At 38.1% G+C, this 21,063-nt stretch overlaps 1 protein-coding gene and 1 long non-coding RNA gene across 2 annotated transcripts; one reads left to right on the top strand and one right to left on the bottom strand.

Moving 5' to 3' along the window:
• Positions 1 to 5,826, bottom strand: LOC133743707 (uncharacterized). The gene is made up of 7 exons (XM_062171740.1): positions 5,311 to 5,826; positions 4,538 to 4,840; positions 2,783 to 2,938; positions 2,335 to 2,675; positions 1,438 to 1,963; positions 1,255 to 1,293; positions 1 to 797 (listed from the first exon to the last, which is right to left on the bottom strand). The coding sequence occupies exons 1-7, from the start codon at positions 5,441 to 5,443 to the stop codon at positions 268 to 270; spliced, it is 2,028 nt and encodes a 675-aa protein (XP_062027724.1). The 5' UTR covers positions 5,444 to 5,826; the 3' UTR covers positions 1 to 267.
• Positions 5,827 to 18,227: 12,401 nt separating this feature from the next.
• LOC133746213 (uncharacterized) lies at positions 18,228 to 21,063 on the top strand. Its single transcript, XR_009864028.1, has 4 exons — positions 18,228 to 19,192; positions 19,280 to 19,413; positions 20,412 to 20,483; positions 20,629 to 21,063. It is a non-coding gene; the product is annotated as an uncharacterized LOC133746213 (long non-coding RNA).

Below are 21,063 nucleotides of genomic sequence, written 5' to 3'. Positions count from 1 at the left end.
TTGGAAGTTTGGAACCTGTCTAAAAGAGACTTCGAAATTTGAATGCTCTTCATGGCAAAGAATTCACCACTACTGCGTTCTATCCTTTCTTACAACATAAGATTTTCTATTCATCATTTCTTACAACAATTTCATTCTGCCTAATTACCTAACCAATTGCCGCATTCCTTTCCGCCTGCAGCACATGGTGATATATACAGATCAATTTTTCCCAATAACCCAACTTTCAGAATCAATGAAAACCCTAGTCACAAGGGAATGTATTCATCAGTCTGGCCGGTCTCTTCCCCTGCTCCATTCCATTGTCAATAAATTCCTCAACTTGTCTCGCTTATGGGAAGCCTTCTCCGGAACCTTTGAAGGAGGGGGCATCATATATGAATGCTTCGCCACATCAGAAGTCGAATGTCTAATACTCCCAATTGATTCTTTACCTGATTTGCTAGGTAATGACCTACTTGATCTTGGTGTAGACCAACTTATTGGTTCTTTCCTAACGCTACTGAAGTTATTGTAATCCTTTCTATCATCACTCAAAGAGAGCTTGGGCTTCTTTGGGGGCAGCATCAGCATCCGGTCCATGCTTCTTCTTGTGAGATTGTCAGACCCAGATACTGCAATTGATGATCCATATACATCATCAGGTTTCTCAACTGCTTTCAACTTGCGAGCTTTCATGGCCTTTTGTGAAGGCTTCTTTGACCATCGTAGGATTCCATCTGGATTTCGAATGAAGGGATTTGTTGCCATGCCACAAAGTGTTTGAGCAGCATCTAATATATTTGAACTATGCTCATCTGTCACAAGCAAAAACACCTGATTGAGAAAAGTGAAATAGCACAGCTGGACAGGTAGAAAATGAAAATCAGGTGCCTGTGTATCAAGATATTGCAAAATTCATTCCTAAAAGATGCGCAATCATCATGCAAGTTTAAAATTGATAGAGTTGACATCCAGTTCCTATTTCCTAACTACATCCATTTAATCATATCCCATCACCTCTTTACAATTCCATTTTATACTGAGTCATCTGGCTCAAATTATGATCAGATTGATTAGGAATCTACAAATAAAAGGGTAAAATCTAGGCCACAACTAGATCATCTGATCCTGAGACGTGGTATAAAAAATAGTAGGCCTACATTGAATGGTTTGTAATTACCTCACCCACCACCCAAAGCATCCCAAAACACGTGCATACATATACGAAAAAGAAGTTTAAAGTAATAGGCTACTATCAGGAAGAAACTGTACCATTACTATTTCCTGAGTGATTCACCTTCCCTCCCGAGTCTGCATTACCAAACAAAATAATTATAAAAAACAATCCGTCCCAAAATGATGCTTTTAAGGAATATAATATAAAAATGGCAAAAACTCGCGTCCTAGTACTTAAATGAAATTCGTGAAAGCATTTTCAAGAAAAAGTAATAATACCTAAAACAGCATATGTTTCATTCAAACATGTTGCAGGAGCTGATGAATCCAACTCACACTGAGGTAGAACAGATATGGTTGGGGAAATTTTATCTGTTGAAGAAGCCATTTTCAGTCTTGCGGAAGGAACTAGACTCTGATCATAAGTCATTGACTCCAAGTCAGTAAAATTACTAGTGGTAATTCCCAATGAAGTAACAGTATTCCTCTCTATTTTTAGCCATCGACCTTGACATGAGCCCCTACTTGTAGACAATTTTGCTGTATCCGAACTGCTTCTACAATGCCAACTAGAAGTATTTGACCACGGGAAAGGTGGCAAACTTGCTTGCCGAGACATTTGCTTGCCTGAGCATGGATCAGGAGTACTTTTTGAAAATAAACCAGGCTTCATGGCATCCAGAAGCAAAGATTCCAAATCCTTGTGAGGAGGAAGATCCAAGCGTTCCAAAATATCATTAGGATGACTTAATGGCATATCAAGGGGATTAGCAGGACTATCAGGCCTGCTACAAGAATCATGTACCTATACAAAAGATAAGAGAAAGTACATCATCAATCATTAGTAAACTTGCAGTAGAAGACTAATTAGGCTCTTAGTCGGAAACTAACTAAAATCCCTGTCACTGGAGCCTGAGAGTCTCAACTAAATGTGCAAGCATTCATACAGGTGCCAAGACTTCAGTCAGGCCAGCAGACCCATACTGGTAACAGAAGATCTATCCAAACAACTATTACAAAGAGGCCCATGGTGAATAATTGTTTACATCTTCCATGTAAGCCATCAATGTTCTAATTTATCAAACCAGCTATCTAAAGTACAATAAATTTTCTTCAGGGGTACAATAAATTTTCTTCAGGGGTAACAAATATCTTAGATATGCACTGACTACTAACCTTTTTAGATGAAGACAGATCTGTTATGGATGATTCTCCTTTATCACCATTAACACCATTAGCTACAACAGCAGCTGTGCCTAACGGCAAAGATGACATTTTCATTTCGGAATGGCTATCTACTTCAGCATTATGTTGGGGCTGAACAGACCTCGGGCGCTGAAGGATAGAACAAGCCTTTCTAATTGAATGCAAAAAACTACCGTTAACATTCACTGGTTTCTTTCCTTTGTCCTTACCCAAACTGAGATGTTTGTATGTGCCATCAAGAAGCTCATTCAGTGGCAGATCATCTACATGCTTTGTGACATCATGATTATCTGACTTAAGGCCATGTACTCCTGCCATCCATTTCAATGAGGAATTTAGAATAATTGATGAGTACACTCCATTTAATAAAGCAAAGTCTACATCTAGAAACAGAACTTATCATTTTGAGATGTCATACCAAAGAAATTGTTCCCTCCTGCAGCCGAACTGAAGCTTGCCAAACCTGCCTTCACAGAGAAGGAATCGTTTTTAGTCTTTACAGGAAGTTTGTGATTTCTCTTATCACCTCGCTTGCTTGTAAATTTGGTCTTTTGTTTCGCCAATTGAGTCTTATCTGGAAGTGTATAATACAGAAGTGACAAAAAATGCATCTTAGCACAAAATCTTAAAGGCCATGAAGAAAAATCCAATGTATCTACGCTTGCTTTTAAAAGGGACAGTAATGTGGTTAAGTATGAAAAGTTGAAAACTATTATCTTAGCAAATCAGAACATAAATTCTTGAAGGGAACACTTCAAAACTGGTCTCTCCAATTTCCAACCACCTAACCAAAGGAACACTTTACTTACTATAGCGTAGCAAGAAAGAGATCCTCAAAGATAAATGGGCGCATAGAAACTAGCACTACAAAAGGTTGAAGAAACTAGTTGGAAGTCATTTTTCTTTTTAAGGAATATGTTCCTGAATCCTAGCACAATGAAGCTTAAAAGATAAAAAAATAAAATAGAAGAAGAGATAACCGAATTGAATGAGGAATAATAATTGCACCCAAAAAATGAATATGGACCTGAAGATGAACTTCCACAATATCTTCCAAACTGCTTGAGAATGTTAACATAGAAATTTCTGTCCCAATTGTTGGATAAATTTCTGTCTCAATTGTTGGAGAAAAGTTGGAAGTTCCTATTGGTTTGATTATCTACCAAAATTCCACTGCACAGGTTCAGTGAATTGAAAATGTTCCAGGTCAAATCTTAACAGGGGTTAAATTAATCCCCATGTATAGTAGAAAACCTTATAAGTTTACCAACTAGTATTCCTAAAAAATATCATAACTACATAAACATTGTGTACCATTAGACATTGATTGAGATCAACACATTCACGTAGACACTTAAATGTGACAATGAGGCAGTTTGTAATTTCTAGCTCAGACACTTCAGGGTTTTTAACAAATATATACATATTCATATACACAGTTGCAGTGTGACTCCCCTCTCAGTGCTGCTGAGCACAAAACATTGTAGGCTGATAGATCAAATGAATCTAAAAGTGGGTACTGAACTCAAGCCTAGTGCTTAAAGTAATTTGTTGCAATCAAATCTTGTCCATAAACAAGGTTGAGACACTTGAAGTTACTCCAGTTTTTGGGTACCATATTGGACCGAAGGGTTTCCTTATCCGGGTTTGTACAACATCAACGAAAAGTTAGAATTGTCATTGTGTTGTACCTGTTTGAGCATTGGATTATTACAAGTAATTAAATTATAAGTTTAGCTTCTTTTCTCCCTTTTTTTTTTTCTTTCTTTCTATTTTTTAGCCACTGTACAGGAACTTTTAACTTTCACCATAAGAACTGTACATAAAAAACTTTCCAGTGAGGAAGAGGTTATATACATCCACTAAACAATGGCAGACAAATTTTTAAACATATTTCCACGTTCTTGTAGGTGCTGACAGATTGCTCTTTATAGCATTTAAGTGACTAATAAATGCATACCATTTAGAGTTTTCACATAAGAGGCTAAAAAAAGACCTATAAAACATATTTCCACATTCTGGGGTTGATGACACATATGAAGAGACCACAGATAGCATTGAGCATCTTAAAAAGACTTTTCAATCATTATAAATATATTTAGACTCAATGATGGTAAGAACACATTTACATCACATAGATAATTCAAAATGACAGTAGTAAGCATTATATTACCTGCAGAATTGCACTTTGCAAGATATGAGCCGAGCTTATCTGGCATGTCCTTTATCCCATCAACTCCAGTTAAGCTATCTGAATCTTCTAGTTGACTGAGTCGTGGTCTCTTAAAAGGAAAACTACCTGTTTTCGACACCTTCACTGATTTCCGTTGTAATTGTACACTTTCAATGCCATGATTTAACAAAAACCCATTTCTGCCCCTGGCATGAAGGTGCCTGGACAAGTCTTCACCCTGATAGCTGCGATGCTGACCATCAAGCTTAGATGATTCAGACTTTGAAGAACCAATTGTTACATCTGAGAACATACCCAAATTTCTCAGCGCATAGAATCAATGTTTGAACGACAAAATGAAAAATGAGCAATGCACGTAAAATCAAGCAGTCTTTAAACAAAGTGAAGAGGATATCAGTTAAAGACCCAAATAACAAAATACCTAGACTCAGGTAACAATCTTGCAATAAATATATACTATGGTTGGACTCCATACAGCAGTAACTGATCTAATGAGGCAAATCAAAGGCAAATGCTTGAATTGGAAGATCTATAAAGCAATAATTCATTTCCTTTTCCTCCTTTTTTTTTTTTTCTTGTTTAATACAAGTTCTAGCCAAAAAAAACAATATGTTTGGAAACATCACATACTCCCTAATCAGAAATGATCAAACCAAAGTTTGCATATCAAATAACCGATAACGCGTCTAATTTGACTAATAAAAATAATTAATCAAAACAACAAAATCAAAATCGGAGGCCGGAGAAATTACCTTTATAACTTCGAGATGAGCTGCACAGCTCCGGGCTTACAAGCCGGCCGACGTCACACGGCTCCAGCTCCTTGACCGTAACTCCAGCTCTGAGAAATCCTTTCATGTGATAAGTCAATTCAACCGAATCCATCACCGGAAGACGATCCTAAAACATCAATAGTCAACAAAGTTACAATAAGAGCCGGCGAAATCGCCTCGAAGTCCAAATCATGGCCGGAGCGATCAAAGATGAGCTGAACAGGACCATGAGGGCGAATTTTGGATCGGAAACGAGGTGAGATTGGAGGATTTGGTGAGAGAGAGAGAGTGTGGGAAGAGCAGAGTGTTTGGCTGAGAAAAAATCAGGTTGCGGCTGAGTGGAGGCGATGTTGAGGTTTCTAGGGCAACGACCGCAAATGGGGAAGAAAGAGAAGTATTTATACTTTTCGGGAAAGGGTGAGGTGGGTTTGGTTACGAGTCGTTGGGTGGGGAATATTCCGGTGCGGGTTTGCGTCAACGGTGATCCAATAGCTGTTGGCTTGGACACGTTGTTTGACGTGGCATTATCCAATTACCAGGTGCATTACAAACGAAGGAACTATTATCTAAGGACCACCAATAAGAACCCAACATGTGTCGCGTTAGGTAGTCTAGCATCGCACCTCTCAAAGTATCGCTAAACGCGTTACACCTAGCTTGTCCAAACAAGGAAAAGTGAAAATCAAAGAACATGCTCGAACGGGATTGGAATCGACGGTCCGTTTAAAGTTTCTAAATTTCTTTGTTTGGGTTCGAGTTCGGGTCTTATATTCTCCTTCTCAGTGTAGTCTCAATTCCGAAATTAAAATTATTGGCTAACCTGAACAGATTTGTGAGCAAGTCAACAGTCCGAGCATATCCGGTTCACTATAGTGAATCTTCACTAGCGGATCAACCACACCACCAAAACAGGTGACTTGATTTTTACTCCGCCCTGCGCCACCTTTTGGTCCCTTCTAGCCGTTGTCTGAGCTCCACCGTCCTCTATAACCACCAACGGCGGAATCTCGAAGAAGAGAACCAAAACGGGTTGTAACCGGGTTCTTCCTCCTCTGGCCACCTCAAGCCCTGCCACCACTTGGGTTGTGTTCCTCTCTTCCTTGTGGTTCCAACGCCACCAACCATGAATATCGAATTGATCCCACGACGGTGGATCGAAGAGGAGAAACTGAAACAGGTTGTAGCTTGGTTTTTCCTCCTCCGGCCACCTCAAGCTCTGCCACCACTTGGGTTGTGTTCCTCTCTTCTTTACTGTTCCAACGCCACCAACAACGCACAACAAATAGATTTGTGGAGGGAGAAAGCATAATTGAAAACTTTTGGCCAAATACCATTCGAAGTAAAATATTCCTCATTCTTTATTCATATCTTGACTAAGATCCAATTGTGAGAGTTATATGTGAGGTGAGATGAAGCCAACGCCACCCGTTTCATCCTTTTGGACAGTGGTTGATCGGCAGTGAGCGGTCACCGTAGGTGGACTGAATAATTTTCGATATTATTTTGATAGCCTTGGCCACATATAAACAAAATTCAAACCCCACATTTTCGAACTCTCATTCTTTCTCAACCACCGTAACATGCGCAGTTCATCTTCTTCCTTCTTCATTTCATCCTCCCCTTCTTATTTATTAGCCACAACAAAAAATCAAAATCATTCGTTCTTTTCTCTTATTGCATGTTGTAGGTACAATTCTTGTACATATCGTATTGGCATTCCCATACAAAACTATGACAAAGCCCTTTACTGATCTCGGAGAGTCACATGTAAATGCATCTGCATATGCATGGGATTGCAACGTGTGTTGCAATCCCCGAGTCAGCTGTCAGTTTTATGTGAAGTCCGATTTTGGAAAGTAGGTTTTAGGTTTTATGTATTTATGTCTTTAAAAGATTTTTCTGAGTGTTAAAATCGTGGTGTTGATGCCCTAGGGTTTTTAGGACTTGTCTATTCCTAATTGATTTTCTTTAAGATTTATTGGATTTCATATATGGAAAGTTACTTTCCTAATTAAAAGACAATTAGGGTAGAATCTTTGCTGGAGATGTTTTGTCGTTGGTGCTTGATATATATTCAGAAAATATGCACGGCAGAGGTGTGGATCTTTGGAGGCAAGAATTTTGATAGAGTCTTGCATGATTGTTTGAGTTTGTGCCTTCACAAAGAGTCAAAACACTTGGTCCATGTATAAGTGTTTGTGATCATAGTTTCATATGCATAATACTCTCTCGAGATCAGTAGGGAGACTGTGAAGAAAGAAGAACAAGACTTGAAGATCGTGCAAAGCAAAAGGAGTTCAAGAAGGAAGACAAATTTTGGAGTAGACTTTGTCTTATCTTTGTAGCCAAGCTTGTGCAATTCAAGTCTGTAAAAGAACATATCCTTTATAATAAGATGATTCTTATTTTGGGCTCTCAAGAGTAAGAGCCCCGCAGTGTTTTTAATCTCAGAGGTTGAGGTTTTCACTGCGTAACCAAAATTTGTGTTCTGTTTGTCTATTTTGGTTTCTGCTGCCCAGTAAGGATTGATCCATAGCCTGCAATCCCCGTTTTCCAGAAAATGTATTCTGTCCTTGTATTTTCATTTGGCATCAGAGCGGGTTCTAAAATTTTTTTAGTTGATCCGTAGTCAAGGATGGAACGTGAATATAACAGAGCCTCTAGTTCTATAAATTGCCCGCCATTGTTTGATGGTGAAGACTATTCACAATGGAAGATTATGATGAGGGCTTTTCTCTATTCTCAGGATGAAAACATATGGAATGTTGTTGAGAATGGATGGGAACAACCAACAAAGGCAGAAGAATCAAAGAAAGTGGAACATCTGCAAGAATTCTTAAACCTAGGAAGGAGTGGACTGAAGTTGAAGTTCATGATCGAAATTGTGATTTTAAGGCTAAAAATTCACTATTCACAGCTTTGTCCAAGAAGGAAAGGATGAGAATTAGCCACTGTGACACAGCCAAACAAGCTTGGGATCTACTCCAAGTTACTTATGAGGGAAACAAGAAAGTTAGAGGTCAAAAGCTTCAAAGACTCGTATTGGAATTTGAGAACATGACCATGGGGGAAGATGAATCAATTGATGATTTTCACGCTCGACTTCTCAATGTGACAAACCAATGCCATAGCCTTGATGATCCATTTGAGGAGCACCGAATAGTCAAGAAATTTCTCAGGGCTCTTCCTTCAAAATTTCAAGCCAAGCAAATTGCCATAGAGGAGACTCAAGACCTGGACACCTATTCTCTTGACGAACTGATAGGTAATCTCAAAACCTTTGAGATGAGGATCAAGCCCGAGAAAAATGTAAAAAATATTGCTTTCTCTTCTGTTAAAAAGAAAGATGATGTTGATGATGATTATGTGGATTTATCGTTGTTGACAAAAGAGTTCAAAAATTTTCTGAAAAACAAAAAATCATTTGGAAACTCTTCGAAAATTTTGGCTAACAAACCTAAATGCTTTGAGTGTGGTGGAATTGGTCACCTTGCTGCCGATTGTGGCAATAAAAGGTATAATTTGCATGGAAACAAGGCTCTAAAATCTACTTGGAGTGATAGTGATGAAGGCTCTCAATCAGATGGTGAAGAGGTAAATCTTGCTCTTATTTCCTCTCTTAATATTGTTGTATCTGATGATTCTGACTTAGAAGATGATACCCTTGATGAAGAAACAAATGTCAAGTGTAAGCAATTATATCATGCTTCGAAAATTGTTCTTCGGAAAAATTATACACTTGAAAAAGAAATTGATTCTTTAAGAGAAGAAAAAGAGAAAATTGAGCTACATTTTGAAACTTCTGTAAAAGAATGGAATGTTGAGCGTACTAACCTTGTTGATAAGATAAAATTTTTGCAGGATGAGGTTAAGTCTGAAGTTGGGGACAAGGAACATGGTGATCTCATTAATAAAATTAAAGTTTTGCAGGTTGAAGTCAAGGCTCAATCCACTTTAAATGTTTCACTAACCCTTGAAAATGAGAAATTGCAGGATGAGTTGCTTAAAGTCAAGGAAAGCTTCAACAAGTTCTCCATAAGGTCTGAAAAGGTCTCCAAGATGATAGGATTTGGTAAAACTCACGGCAACAAAGAAGGGTTAGGGTTTGAAGGTGAGTCGTGCAAGCCTTTGACCTTTGTAAAAGGTGTGGAAGGTGAAAATTCGTTGGGTCAATCACATGCTTCAGAAGACATTGATTCTGGTCCCAAATTGCCCAAAAGACCAGAACGTAAATTGGACCTTCAAACCTATAAAAAGGTTGCTCAGGTAAGTCCTGACAAACTTTGTCAGCCCAGGTATATTCACAACTCCAAAAACTTTGTTCCTACTTGTCATTATTGTGGAAAATTAGGACACATACGTCCTAGATGCATTATACTTCGCAGAACTACTCAAAATCAGAGGAAAACGATGGGTATTAACTCACATGTCTCGCTGCAAGCTGAGTTGAAAGAAGGTCTGAATCTGATCGCCAGGATTGCAAAGCTGGCTTCAATCCCCGTGGATCTGGAAACAAAAACGAAGAAGAAACAAATCTGGATTAAAAAAGGTTCAAATAATCGTTTTTCTACTCATATGGATAATCTTGATAATATGCTTGAGCGTGCTTTTGTTCCTACTGATCACAAATTGGCTAATTCGTTTACTAGGCCTTTAGACATATCTCAATTTGAATCACTTAGAAGCACCGTTGGTGGATGCTCTAAGTATTGATACTCTCACTTCATTTGATCCATTTTGCATGCATTCATGGTGTATGTCTTCATGATAGTATAGGTGCATTTTCTTTACGTTTCTGCATTGTTGGGTTCAGTTTCTGGAAATTTAGGATTGAAAAATAGTGGTTTGTATCCCCGAGTGTCTGACAGATTATTTTGAACTTAGATTGACAAGGGCCATACTCTTTTCTTTAAATGTGTGTGCAATAAGGTGCCTAGCACGTTTTGAATTTGCTTTTGCGTCACTCTGTAATTATGAGCTTGAACAACATATTTTCTATCACCTTGAATCCTCACATGCACACATACTCTAAGTGGTGGTAAGTCTTAATTGATGGTTGGCTTGTTCTCATTGCTCAGGTACGAAATTACTCTTGTTGGTTGCTCCTTGTTATATAACAAAAAAAAAATGTGTAGTTGGTTAATGGAGCATGGCCAGACTATTCCCAAAGTAAACAGACCTCGGTCGTGACGAACGATATGAGGATTGGGAAGAAACGGGAATGGTTTGGTCACCCCGGTGGATTGTGAAACTATTGACTCAAATAGATGTGCTCTTTGGGATGTCCTTGTTACATCTAGTACCCTAAAGCCATCTGACTTGGGAGTTGCTAGCATAATACTTGTTACATGGGTCGTAGTCTTCTTGAGCAAAAATGTTACTTTGTGTGAAAGGCCAAAAGAAAAATTCAAAATCATGCCCACACGGTGTTATAAGGGGGAATAAAGTTTATGTGCTTAAATGTGTTTCGTATGTGAGCCTTGCTTTTCAGGTTTCCACAAATATTACACACCCCATCTTGAGATATGTTCACTATTCACAATAAGAGGTATAGAATACTCGATCACTCTCTATCTTACCTTGTGATTGTAGGAATCCATTCACTCGTGTGAACTTATTTTGTTGCACTCTTGTTTATGGTTAAGTGGTATTGTTCTTGTTGGAAAAGCTATGCGAATTAGATCTGTTCTTAGCATTTGGATACAACCCACTCATTGTGTGTTTGCATTTCATTCTTGCATCTCTCATCACATGATCACACTTAGGGGGAGTATTAATACTTGGACTATCTTCCTCGTGTCTACTAAGCAACATCTCTTTGTGATTCTCTTTTTACATAGCTTCCGCTACATAAGTTGCCTTTGTCATTCCTATTCAAAAGGGGGGAGAAATATGATGTTCAATGTGTTGTGTGATCTGTTGGATTTACATGCTTTGTTTAATCAGTGATATCATTACCAATTGTGTGATAAGTGTTTCAGGAAAATTATGGATGATGGATTGTGATGTCTCTCTTGTACTTGTTGAGGGGGAGTTTGCATGGATTAGATGTGTTTTGTATAGGAATGCCAAAGGGGGAGATTGTAGGTACAATTCTTGTACATATCGTATTGGTATTCCCATACAAAACTATGACAAAGCCTTTTACTGATCTCGGAGAGTCACATGTAAATGCATCTGCATATGCATGGGATTGCAACGTGTGTTGCAATCCCCGAGTCAGCTGTCAGTTTTATGTGGAGTCCGATTATGGAAAGTAGGTTTTAGGTTTTATGTATTTATGTCTTTAAAAGATTTTTCTGAGTGTTAAAATTGTGGTGTTGATGCCCTAGGGTTTTTAGGACTTGTCTATTCCTAATTGATTTTCTTTAAGATTTATTGGATTTCATATATGGAAAGTTACTTTCCTAATTAAAAGACAATTAGGGTAGAATCTTTGCTGGAGATGTTTTGCCGTTGGTGCTTGATATATATTCAGAAAATATGCACAGCAGAGGTGTGGATCTTTGGAGGTAAGAATTTTGATAGAGTCTTGCATGATTGTTTGAGTTTGTGCCTTCACAAAGAGTCAAAACACTTGGTCCATGTATAAGTGTTTGTGATCATAGTTTCATATGCATAATACTCTCTCGAGATCAGTAGGGAGACTGTGAAGAAAGAAGAACAAGACTTGAAGATCGTGCAAAGCAAAAGGAGTTCAAGAAGGAAGACAAATTTTGGAGTAGACTTTGTCTTATCTTTGTAGCCAAGCTTGTGCAATTCAAGTCTGTAAAAGAACATATCCTTTATAATAAGATGATTCTTATTTTGGGCTCTCAAGAGTAAGAGCCCCGCAGTGTTTTTAATCTCAGAAGTTGAGGTTTTCACTGCGTAACCAAAATTTGTGTTATGTTTGTCTATTTTGGTTTCTGCTGCCCAGTAAGGATTGATCCATAGCCTGCAATCCCCGTTTTCCAGAAAACGTATTCTGTCCTTGTATTTTCACATGTCTCATCGCTTAGCCAAAAATTTTGAGGCAAATTGCTTCACGATGAAGCTTTTAGGGGTGACCAGTTCAAGAATAGATTGATGTAGATCTAAGTTTTGAAGTCTAATATATAGGTTTTGAGATTGGATATGAAAAAAACTGGGTTTTTGCGAGATTTGACTTTAAAAATCCAAATTACATATGAGTTTTCACATCTTCGAAATGCACATAATTGAAACTGAAGAATCAAGAATCCCAAACTAATTATTTCGGTTTGATTTTTCTCGGTTTCATAAATTGAAAATATACAAACCGAACTGAAATTGAAGTTGTTGGTTTGGTGTCAGTCCCACCCATTTTTGAGACTGGTCCGACCCAAACTCAACCCTAGTTACTAACATCTTGTATTATCATGTATTAAGAAATGAATTTCCTGCATTTCTATGTATTATATACGCTTTTATGTAATGTACTTACATCTGATGTTCAAATTCTCATGGTAGCTAAATTATACTCTCAACCAAAATCAACTCGAGTGCCATTTTTCTTTAAACTCAAGTAATTACGTTATAACAACATTATAATTCCAACATTGTATAGGTCATGGGTTCGATTCTCACTGACATATGTAAGGGTGGGGTGGGTTAAGGGTTTTTTTGTATAAAAAAAAAAAAAAAAAAAAAAAAAAAAAAGTAATTACGTTATAACAACATCTGCTAATGAAACCTCTTTAGTCAACTATAGCACATGATGATAGTTTGAATACGGATAATATCACTCCCTCACAGGATAAAAATTGGATGCAGATTTTAATGATTTAAATTTGTTTCCATTTTTGTTATACCTATTAAAGATGTCATTCCAAAATCAAGACAATTACCGGGTTATGATCGTTCTCTAACCACACCAACTTGCTTTCCTATAACAATGAAGATTGTTTCCAATCGGATTACTGCTCTATACATAAGTGTTCTAGATCAAATGTCTTATATATAAATCTTTGTTTTTTGTTTTTAACTTATTGACACCGATCCAGAGTACCATATACTTTTGAACAAGAAGTTAGGTCTCTTGGTCCCTAATAGGGTAGTTAGTGGCTTAATGTTGGGTTGAAGCTTGTGTATTCTAGATATAAGTGCTCTTTCTAGTTTCTATCCATCATAGCTCTGTAATAACAAAGATAGGTCCATTTTGATTAGTCTCTACGCTTCACAGTAAACTTGTAGACGAAGATTTTATCTAATATTAAAATAACAATGAAAGATTAGGAGGTTTTCAACATCTAATTTTGCAAGCATAAACATCTATACCTAAAGATCGCTAAAGTCCAAAAGGAAATGCTTCTACTTAGCAAATAATCAACAACCAAGGACTAAAAGAAGTGAAACAAAAGAAATCAACAACCAAAGATTATGATTTGGGAAAACATAGTTATGTTTTTTCCCAATAGTTATGTGGATGTATTACTCCATCCTTAAGTTCAAATCATTGCCTAATCCTCTAATTCATTCCAGTATTCCACTAGTTAACAACCTTTGCTATTCGTATTTCAAGCATTGTGGCTCAATTGGGAAAATCTAAATAAATATAGAGTATGGAATTATATTTATGATTAGAAAAATCTAACAAAATGCAAATAAATTCTAAATTCTTAGGTTAGTCAACGATTTAAATTTGGTCAACATTAATATAAAATTTAAAATAATCCAATCTCAAATCTCATCAAATAAATTAATTCTCATTATTCAAAAAAAAAAATCATGGCTTTTGGCTCAATGTCTCCTCCTTGTATTCAACAGTTTCATTAATCAGTGCTTGAGGGCAGCCGCACCACCCTTTATTCAAAAAAAAAAAAAAAAAAAATCAAATAAATTCTCATTGCTAAGAAAAAATGCTCTATCTCTGGTAGGCGTCTCCTAGGGTTTCTTAGTGGCTCCTCGGTATGAAGGTGGCGGTTGTTCATACCTCTTATATCATATGCCAATAATACCAATAAAACAATACTAGTTTCGAAATACCCACCAGCGGGGTCTACCGGAACCACCGCGATGTGACAGCTCAGGTTGGCCCATCCCCAGCGTAGACATATTCCAAAGAGAGCATGTCTCTCCCACATCTGAAATGAACAGGATTCAATGTCCTCTACCGCCTATATAAGGCCAAAAACCTTCCAGAATAGGTAAGTTCTCTGATCTAATTTTTCTCTCGATATTGTCAACTTCTACTGACTTAAGCATCAGAGAGTTTTAGGTCGGCAAACCCGGTCTCTCTCTGACTTTTGTGATTGTGAGAAGAGAAAGAGTCGAGACCAGACAGACTCGTGATTCCAAACCCTGTTAGCAACCAGCTTTCGGGAGACCCAGAAACAATGGTGATGGTTCTTCACGTTGTCATCTCCAAAAATGAATGGTCCTCGGTCTCTCTCTTATTATGTGTGGCTTTGGAGCTCGTGGATCTCTGTTTGCAGTGTCTATATGGGTTGAGAACATAGGCGGTGTGGTGGCTTAGGTTGCTATGCCTTGCTGCAGTGGGGTTGACTGCGATGGTAGCGGTGATTGTCAACGTCAAATCCTGCCCTATGTTGTGGATTTGATTTCTTGTTGGGTTGTTGACTAAAGTTGGGGTTGGCGATGAAGTGATGGTGGCTACAGGGTCCTAATGTTTGGGCATGGTGGACTGGCCACCATTGGGGTGTTCATAGAGGTCTATCTCCCACGACGGTTGTTAGACCTTAATTTACATAGATATGCATTCCTTAAATATTGAATTTAGCTTGTTTTTGAGTCTATTTTAGCTTTCACTAAATAATTTTCTTATTTATCTAGGAATACTGCAAGAGTGAAGAAAACATCAATTTTGGGCTTTGAAGTGGAGAATTGGAGCTAGGAAGAATGATGATCAAATGTGGAGCAAAATGTTAAATTTCAAATTTCGGCGAACCACCACAAATGGCGGCGCACCACCACTCACGGTGGTGCCATGTATTTTCCGGCCATATTCATGGAGGAGCAAGGAGGATGAGTACCATAACATCTATTCCATTACATCAATTCACCATCATTCTATCTTAACCAAATTCCAAATATTTTGGTTCCAATTCAACCAAACACTCCCTATTACTCAAAAGTCCACAATCATCATCACTTCAATATCTATCATGTTTTAGGCTTAATTATTATCCCTCACTCATCATTTCCTACTCTAACATACACCATCACTCCCACACTCTTTTCCCTTATTTTTGGGATCTATTACCACTCTCATACTCCACCTCTTTGCTTAATTCAAAAACCTAGCTGCTATCTTGACTTCTTAACACCATTTTCACATCATTCTCCATCTATTTAAACACCTATTCTTCACAAGAAAGAGACATCACCCACACCACCCCATTACATCTTCTTTCTCTCTCAATCTCCTCCACAAAACCTCCATCTCCACCTCCCAAAATCCAAACTCATAATATCCATACTCCTCAACCTCCATTACTACCACTCAAAATTGGCCAAATGAGCATCATATATATCTTCATCACCATTCAATTCATCATTACCATCAAGAAGTTTATCATCCATCCATTCCACCATCAAGGAGGATTCAAGGAGCATTGAATGAGGAAAACGAAGGAGAAGCTATCCATTGATTTGTCAAGCTTCAACTAGTTCATTCTTTCCTCAACTCTTTAATTTACCTTGATGTACTTTATAGGTTTGATTATGAGTGAGTAGTTACTTTGTGGGAGTTGGGGTTGAAAGCTCTAGCCAAACTTGTATGAATTGATGTTTTAATTGACATTTGATGTTATTTGTGATTTTCATCTTCATATGCTAATTCAAGAAGTGAATGCATTCATTCAAACTTAACTACTTTGAATGTGTTGTGTTTGTCATCTCATGAAAAAATGTTTAGGGAGTAATTAACCTTAAGCATTGATAGCATGATAGCATCCTCTATGTGCATATGAAGGTTATGAGTTAAAATCACCTAGATCTAGGATTGGCTTGCTTGCATGATTATCTAAACTCAAAGCTTTATGCATCTATAGGAACAATGAATTGAGACTTAACCGGTAATATGATTTGTTCTTAGGTAGTTAATTATAGACTTATCCAGTTGGAATTGATAACATTAAAGGAGTTTAAGCTAGACCCCTAACTTCATCCATTATATTACTAGTTTAGTTTAGAGTAATTTATGTTACATTTGAGCATTTATTTTAATTTGGTTCACCACTCTATCCAACAAACAATTTCACTACCACCACAATGCACATACTCACCATGAGCCTATATTTCCTTGTGAATTTAGGTTTGTAATTGGATTAATTCCAGTTTACCTACCTCAACTTATAGTCATTCTTCATGTTAGTCCCTAAACTTTCAATTTCATCAAGAACACCCCTGGACTCCCAATTTTCATCAGCCGTGTCCAATTCTTCAAACTCCGTCCAAAATTTCCGTCAACTGATGACGTGGCAGACGACAGAAAGGTGAAATTCCGATAATAACCCTATTTGATTATAATTATAAATAAATAATAATTAAAAGCCAATGTTTTTAAAATGAAAATAAGGACTTATAGGAATAATATCTTCCACGTTATTAAGTCTTGTATTCATACATAATCACAATTTCTTGACAGATTCTTTCTTCTATATGAACACAACATCTCCTCCAAGATTTTGAGACTCTGAGCCACAATATCAAGTCTTGTTCAGTTTTTTTTTCCAGCAGTCTGCGATCTAACTCTCTCCCAGACTGAGAGTCTCAGTAGCTCACACTCCCAAACCCAGTCCTTCAGTCTTTAATTCAAAATTCAGTCGACCACCGCGCGCTTCTCTATCCCCTTCCCCACCGATTTTCTATATCCAACTCATAGACATGATTTATTTCAATTCCTCATTCTACCAACGGAAACAGAGATTTCAGATTAAAGATTGTGAATTTGATCCTAGAAATAAACAAATCGAGTTAAACAAAGGCGTATATAGTTATATACCTGGAAAATGAACCTCGACCAGTCAGTCCCTTCGATCTGAAGCAAAATGACTCTGACGGCTTCCAAGTTCGGTTTTTCTGCCAAGTTTAGCTTGCCCAGACCTAGTGTACGGACAGCTCCGCATCTCGCACTCGATCGAATCGGAAATTGAAAAGTGCTAGATTTGGCAGCCTCTTCAAGTTATATATTACGGTCAATCTATCTAATCCCATGGCCTTATCTCAAGCCTATCACTCCCAAGCATGCATTCTTCTTCTACAGATTCTTAAATTCAGAACTGCAACAGGTTTCTAAACCCATATGTTTTCCTCAATCTCTCATCTCCACTACCAAATTGGAAACCACAACACCAAAAATTCACAGATAATTGAAGCCATCTAGCTAGAAGAAAACCCATCAATTGAATCCAGATTGCAACAATTGAATCAATCAATTCTACATATTTATGTTCTTGAACCCAGCAACAAAATAGAAAAGGAAAATCCCAACCAACGAAATTCAAATACCGGCGACCCAAGTCGTCCATGAACCCACTGCCACCATCAAAGCCGCTCGAGCACTTCCACCACCGCGACTCTGACGCCAGCTTCACAAGCAGATCGCCGTGAGGCCTTCCTGTGGTTGCCGAAGGGAGGACCTTCTCGTCGTACTTGATCCCTAGGGTTTTGAAGATCTGATGGAGGCGATTCACCTTAGGGTGATAGAGAACCGTAAGAGTGAGGTTCACGATCTGGAGATCCTTGGTGTCGGAGACAGAGAAGAAGATGTGGAGCTTGGTCTTGATATAAAAAAGAAAATGAAAATGATCCCCTTCAAATAAAAATAAATAAATAAATAAATAAAAATAAAAAAATAAAAAGGCAAATGAAATGTAAATTGACTGTAGACCCCGTGAAATTCCAAACGTCACTTTTTGACGGGAAAATTTTTCGCGACCTTTGTTCGGCTAAATACTTTTGGAAATAGTTTGGGCCTTGGGCCCGAGAATAGCGTAAGGTTAGAGTCCAAAATTTACTCTGGACACCCAACCGACGGGTATGCTAGTGAACCTAGCCCAATAAGTTAGTCAACCTTTGACCCAAACCTCTTCCTTGATCCAATATGGTCCTTGTAGCTCATAATGACATCTTTGCATAATTTTGAAATATACTTGTGCGTGCGTTTACGATTTTCTTATTTTACCTTTCTTAATAATTGGCGAAATTTCTGCTCGCCTTACCCGAAGCTTACTCGTCAAGCATCTCACCGACTTTCAAAAGCACAATTTATTTACTCCTTATGTTTTTCAAACTCGAGCAAAACTCCGACAAAAACTTGCTTGCCATTTCTCTATCTAAAAATAAGTTTTGTGAGACCCGATCCTTATTTGGCATTGTCAACACCTTATTCTTTTACCCCAAATTTATCTGCCCAAAGCTGAGCCTTCTCCTTCACACGCAAAACTCAGCTTTTCCTCTTTCCTTGTTCACGTCAGAGTTGGACAGAGAGAAAGGGAGCCTCGTTCAGCTCTTCCCCTCCACGTTTCCATCATGCAAAGGGCAACTCCTCCAAGAACATCATCTCAGACCTTCAAAAGAGAGAACCCAGGCCATAAATCGTCATTCACCCTTCTCTTCTCACCTTTCCTCTCGTCCCTGGACACATCAGTCCGTTTACGAGCCCAAAAACACCTAGTTAGAGACCTCCGATGAAAAAACTTTCTTCATCAAAGTTGTTCGCCTATGTCTCCTCTATCTAGCCTCCAAATATCAGCTCCATCGGAATTGATTTGAGACCTGTACACCCCTCGAAGCGGAAGCTGTTCCGGAGCAAGCCTGTTCCGGATTTCTGCTTAAACTTCCTCTCTTGCTCTACCCGAATCCCCAACACCTTGCTTGAGACTGATACCAACAGTTGGTAAGATTCTTAAACCATCAAGTTCCCCTTTGTTTCCTCGATTTTAGACTCAATACGTTCAAAACACCTCATTTACATATTGAGCAGTCTCTGTTTCACTTTGCATGTTCGAGATTGAGCAAACTTCTTGGCCTGTGGCTGGACTCGATCCAATCAGCTCCTTCAGCTCTCTTTCCTGTTGAAATCCTCAAGAGAAGCTCATCTTTTTTTGTTAGTTTTTGGTGAGTATCATCCTTTCCTTAACACTATGTATTTTTTGTTGTTGTTACAAACTCTTGCAGATTACAACTTGTCACTATTGTGGTGGGAACCTTGTTGTTTTAGCTTAGAACCTTTCATTCTTTCTGATGTGTTGGGGGTATGCTAAACCATGGTTATTTTGAACATTGAAATCATGCTTGATCAAAGAGTTTATTTGTGTTACTGTTGTCCAAACACCATGTCTTCAAAACATCATGTTAGTGAGCTACAAGACCTTCCCCTTATAGTATTGAAGGGTGACTGAGACTTTAAGCCTTTAGAAGCTTTAGATACTTTTTGTAGGTGTCTTAGAGTCTACTTAACCAGCCATTTTGGGTACCAAAAGAGCTTTACACAAAAGAACCAGTTTCTGCAGATTTTCAGTTTTCAGTAAAATCTGACCCAGTTGCATTCATTTCAAAACTGGAGCTAAACCGTTGAGAATTTGGGGTCAGTTTCTTCTAGAGAAATATATTAGACAAATATATGAACGTTCCAGAATTTGAATCACCCCAAAAGCATTTTTCTGGAATTAGTTATGTAATTTTGAAATAGGGGGACAGAAGCTTATATTTCTGGAAAGAATCTGCACATTGTTTTACTTCAGCCTTTAAAACCTTTACTCTTTGTTTGGTTTCACTTGAAATTCAATAGCCATTTCAATCGTACTGAGTTGGTTGACAAGCCATCCTTCTTTCAAAATTTCTCAAGAATTTACCTCAAGTATTTTGAACAATTCCGTGACCCTTGACAGCTCCTTTAAAACTCTGTTTTCGGTTTTCAGCAACCTGTCTTTTAAAAAGTGTTCTTACCCCCTCTTCCTAACAACAAACCCCTTATTAGAACCCAAATGGTCTGGTTATTAGTTAGTAATTAGGTTAAAGGAAATATTTTATTCGGAGAGTTATGTGAGTGAATAGCTAGCCTAGTTTATCGTGATTACTGTCACTTATTTGGTCTAGGCTTGATATCTTGGTAGGATCTTGTGAAGTGGTGGTTGCTACAAGGTTGCATTGAGGCCAAGTGCTGCAAGAGAAAGCTCGAGTTCCAGGTAGGGGATGCCTTTAACTCTATCTATGCTTTTCTTGCATATACTATGTTTTATATGAGGCCTCTTGCATGGTTTTTGGAAATTTTACAATTGAAATGGTTTGCGTGGATTGAATTGATGTGTTGGCAATTGATGGGGATGTAAGGAGAGGTCAGTTCCTCCTTGAGCCACCGGTGGTGGGCAGTGTGCACCATGCCCTTGTTATCTCCCCTTTGTCTCTAGCCTTGTGATTAATGAATTCCGGAAAGTGATTGGCTAGATGGACGGTTGTGATGGAAGTGTGAAAGATGATCAATTGCCGTGGGATTGTAGTTACGTGGTGACGATCACGTGGAAGCGCAAACCGGTTTTATCTACTTCTTTTATTCAAAACAATAACTCATGTTTTTAAACTTAGATATGGGGGCGGGCATGGGCAATGACTGGATGTAGGAGCCTAACCCCTACTTTAGTTTGTTTTGCAGGCTGTTGTTGTTGAAGCTTGGGCACGGAGGATAATCCTTGGAGGACACAATTTGTTTTACTATATTTAAAGTTTATTTCCTTTCGGCTTGCTTGATTTCACTAAAGTTTTGTAACA

The sequence above is a fragment of the Rosa rugosa genome, chromosome 4, assembly GCF_958449725.1.
Source record: "Rosa rugosa chromosome 4, drRosRugo1.1, whole genome shotgun sequence".
In the NCBI taxonomy this organism is placed as follows: Eukaryota; Viridiplantae; Streptophyta; class Magnoliopsida; order Rosales; family Rosaceae; genus Rosa; species Rosa rugosa.
Note: the sequence above shows the minus strand (reverse complement) of the source record. Positions and strands in the feature narration are given on the sequence as shown.

Excerpts from the sequence above, each read along its gene's own strand:
- LOC133743707 (XM_062171740.1), bottom strand. The coding sequence starts at position 5,443 with ATGGATTCGGTTGAATTGACTTATCACATGAAAGGATTTCTCAGAGCT. Across the intron at positions 4,841-5,310 it reads CTCATCTCGAAGTTATAAAG|ATGTAACAATTGGTTCTTCA; the intron begins GTAATTTCTCCG and ends GTATGTTCTCAG. Across the intron at positions 1,294-1,437 it reads TGAAACATATGCTGTTTTAG|ACTCGGGAGGGAAGGTGAAT; the intron begins GTATTATTACTT and ends TTGGTAATGCAG.